The following is a 1353-nucleotide window of genomic DNA, read 5'->3' as shown; positions in this document are numbered from 1 at the left end:
GGGCCCAGGCCCTGCGCTTCCTCCAGCCCCCGCGGCCTCCTAACCCGGCGTCCCCCCAGGATACCCAGCTGCCGGCGTCAAGTCCCAGCAAAGGAGACTTGAGCCCAGCCGGGACGCTAACGGTAATGGCGCCCCCCGCCGGCCATCTCCAGAGGAGCAGGCCAAGGGCTGGCGGGGACTGGAGGGATTCCCTCCCGGTGCCAGGCCCCCTTGGGGCTGGGCTGCGAAGTTACCCCGTGGGGCCTGGGAAGGCTCCCTCTACCCCGGCCCCTCACTAGGGCCGATGACTGTTTGGGCCCTTGCCAGTGTCAGCGAAGTTGCTCTGGCTCTGAGTCCCACCGTCTCCCTGGGCCTCAGTTTCCCCTCTGTGCCCTGAGAAGTCAGCCGTGGAGGGGGGCGTCTGATGCACACGTGGGAACCCCCCACCCCGCTTCCGTGCTGGCCTCAGCGGGCTTATTCCCAGGGCTTCTTGCTGCCCTGTAGGCTGCCTGCGGGGGGCCGAAACTGGCCACCCTCCTGGACAGCCAGGCCTGGGTCCTGCAGGTGCCCAGAATGCCTGTCAGTGGGCTTCCCTCAGGCAGGTCCCGGCCCCCGGGACGCCTCTCCTCAGCGTGGTGGCCTCACAAGACTGACCTAGAGGACAGGGCCGGGGAGGGCCAGCCTCCTCGGAAGGAGGGAGGACCCTCCGCCCCACAGGACCCTGCCGAGATGGGAGGGGCCAAGGGACGGGTGGGGGCAGCGTTGTGTGCACTGGGGCACTGGGTGAGTGGGAAGGTGCGGCGGAGGTTGGGGGGTGAGCCTGGGGGTGTGCTGGGTGGGCAGTTCGGAAGGGAGGTGGGTCTGTGAGGGTCTCTGGGGGTCAGGAGTGGGGGTGTGGGGCCCTGAGCTTCCTCCTCCCACTGCAGGCCCTGGCTGACCGCGGCTCCGAGACGCTGACGGCTTTTCCCAGCCCGGTGCCGGCCGGCGGTCTTCGGCAGCTGGTGGGCCTGGAGCCAGCTGCCCGTAGGCTCCCGCGGCTGCTGGTGCAGGCCCTGCGCGCCTTCTGCTGGGCTGCTCTGGCAGACGCAGAAACCCAGGGCCCGGGGTGGGTGTGAGGCAGGCTGCAGGGAGGGGGCCCCCACCCACTCACCCCTCAGACCTCCCCAGCCAGGCAGCCTCGCCTCAGGTCTGAGCCACCAACAGCTGGAGAGGTTCGGGGAGCACAATGACCGGCGACCACCCCCACAGTGACTGGCCTGGGGGTTGGGGCTCGCGGGCAGTGTGTTTCCCCAGACGTGACCTCAGAAAACCACAGCTGCCTTAATAAATGCTATTTGTGATCTGCAGAGACCATGAGCTTTCTTGGGATGGGAC

At 68.5% G+C, this 1353-nt stretch overlaps 1 protein-coding gene across 1 annotated transcript in view; it reads left to right on the top strand.

Annotated features, from left to right (window-relative positions):
• The window catches only part of CHRND (cholinergic receptor, nicotinic, delta (muscle)), an 11789-nt gene that overhangs the window by 3082 nt on the left and 7354 nt on the right, over positions 1-1353 (top strand). Inside the window, exons 5-7 of the mRNA XM_004674767.1 lie at positions 9-122; positions 484-543; positions 906-1002. Coding sequence (XP_004674824.1) covers positions 9-122; positions 484-543; positions 906-1002 — 271 coding nt within the window. The remainder of the gene's footprint in view (positions 1-8; positions 123-483; positions 544-905; positions 1003-1353) is intronic.

This window comes from Condylura cristata, unplaced genomic scaffold (genome assembly GCF_000260355.1).
Source record: "Condylura cristata isolate star-nosed mole 26May11 unplaced genomic scaffold, ConCri1.0 scaffold00002, whole genome shotgun sequence".
In the NCBI taxonomy this organism is placed as follows: domain Eukaryota; kingdom Metazoa; phylum Chordata; class Mammalia; order Eulipotyphla; family Talpidae; genus Condylura; species Condylura cristata.
This window is presented reverse-complemented; position numbering and strand designations above follow the sequence as displayed.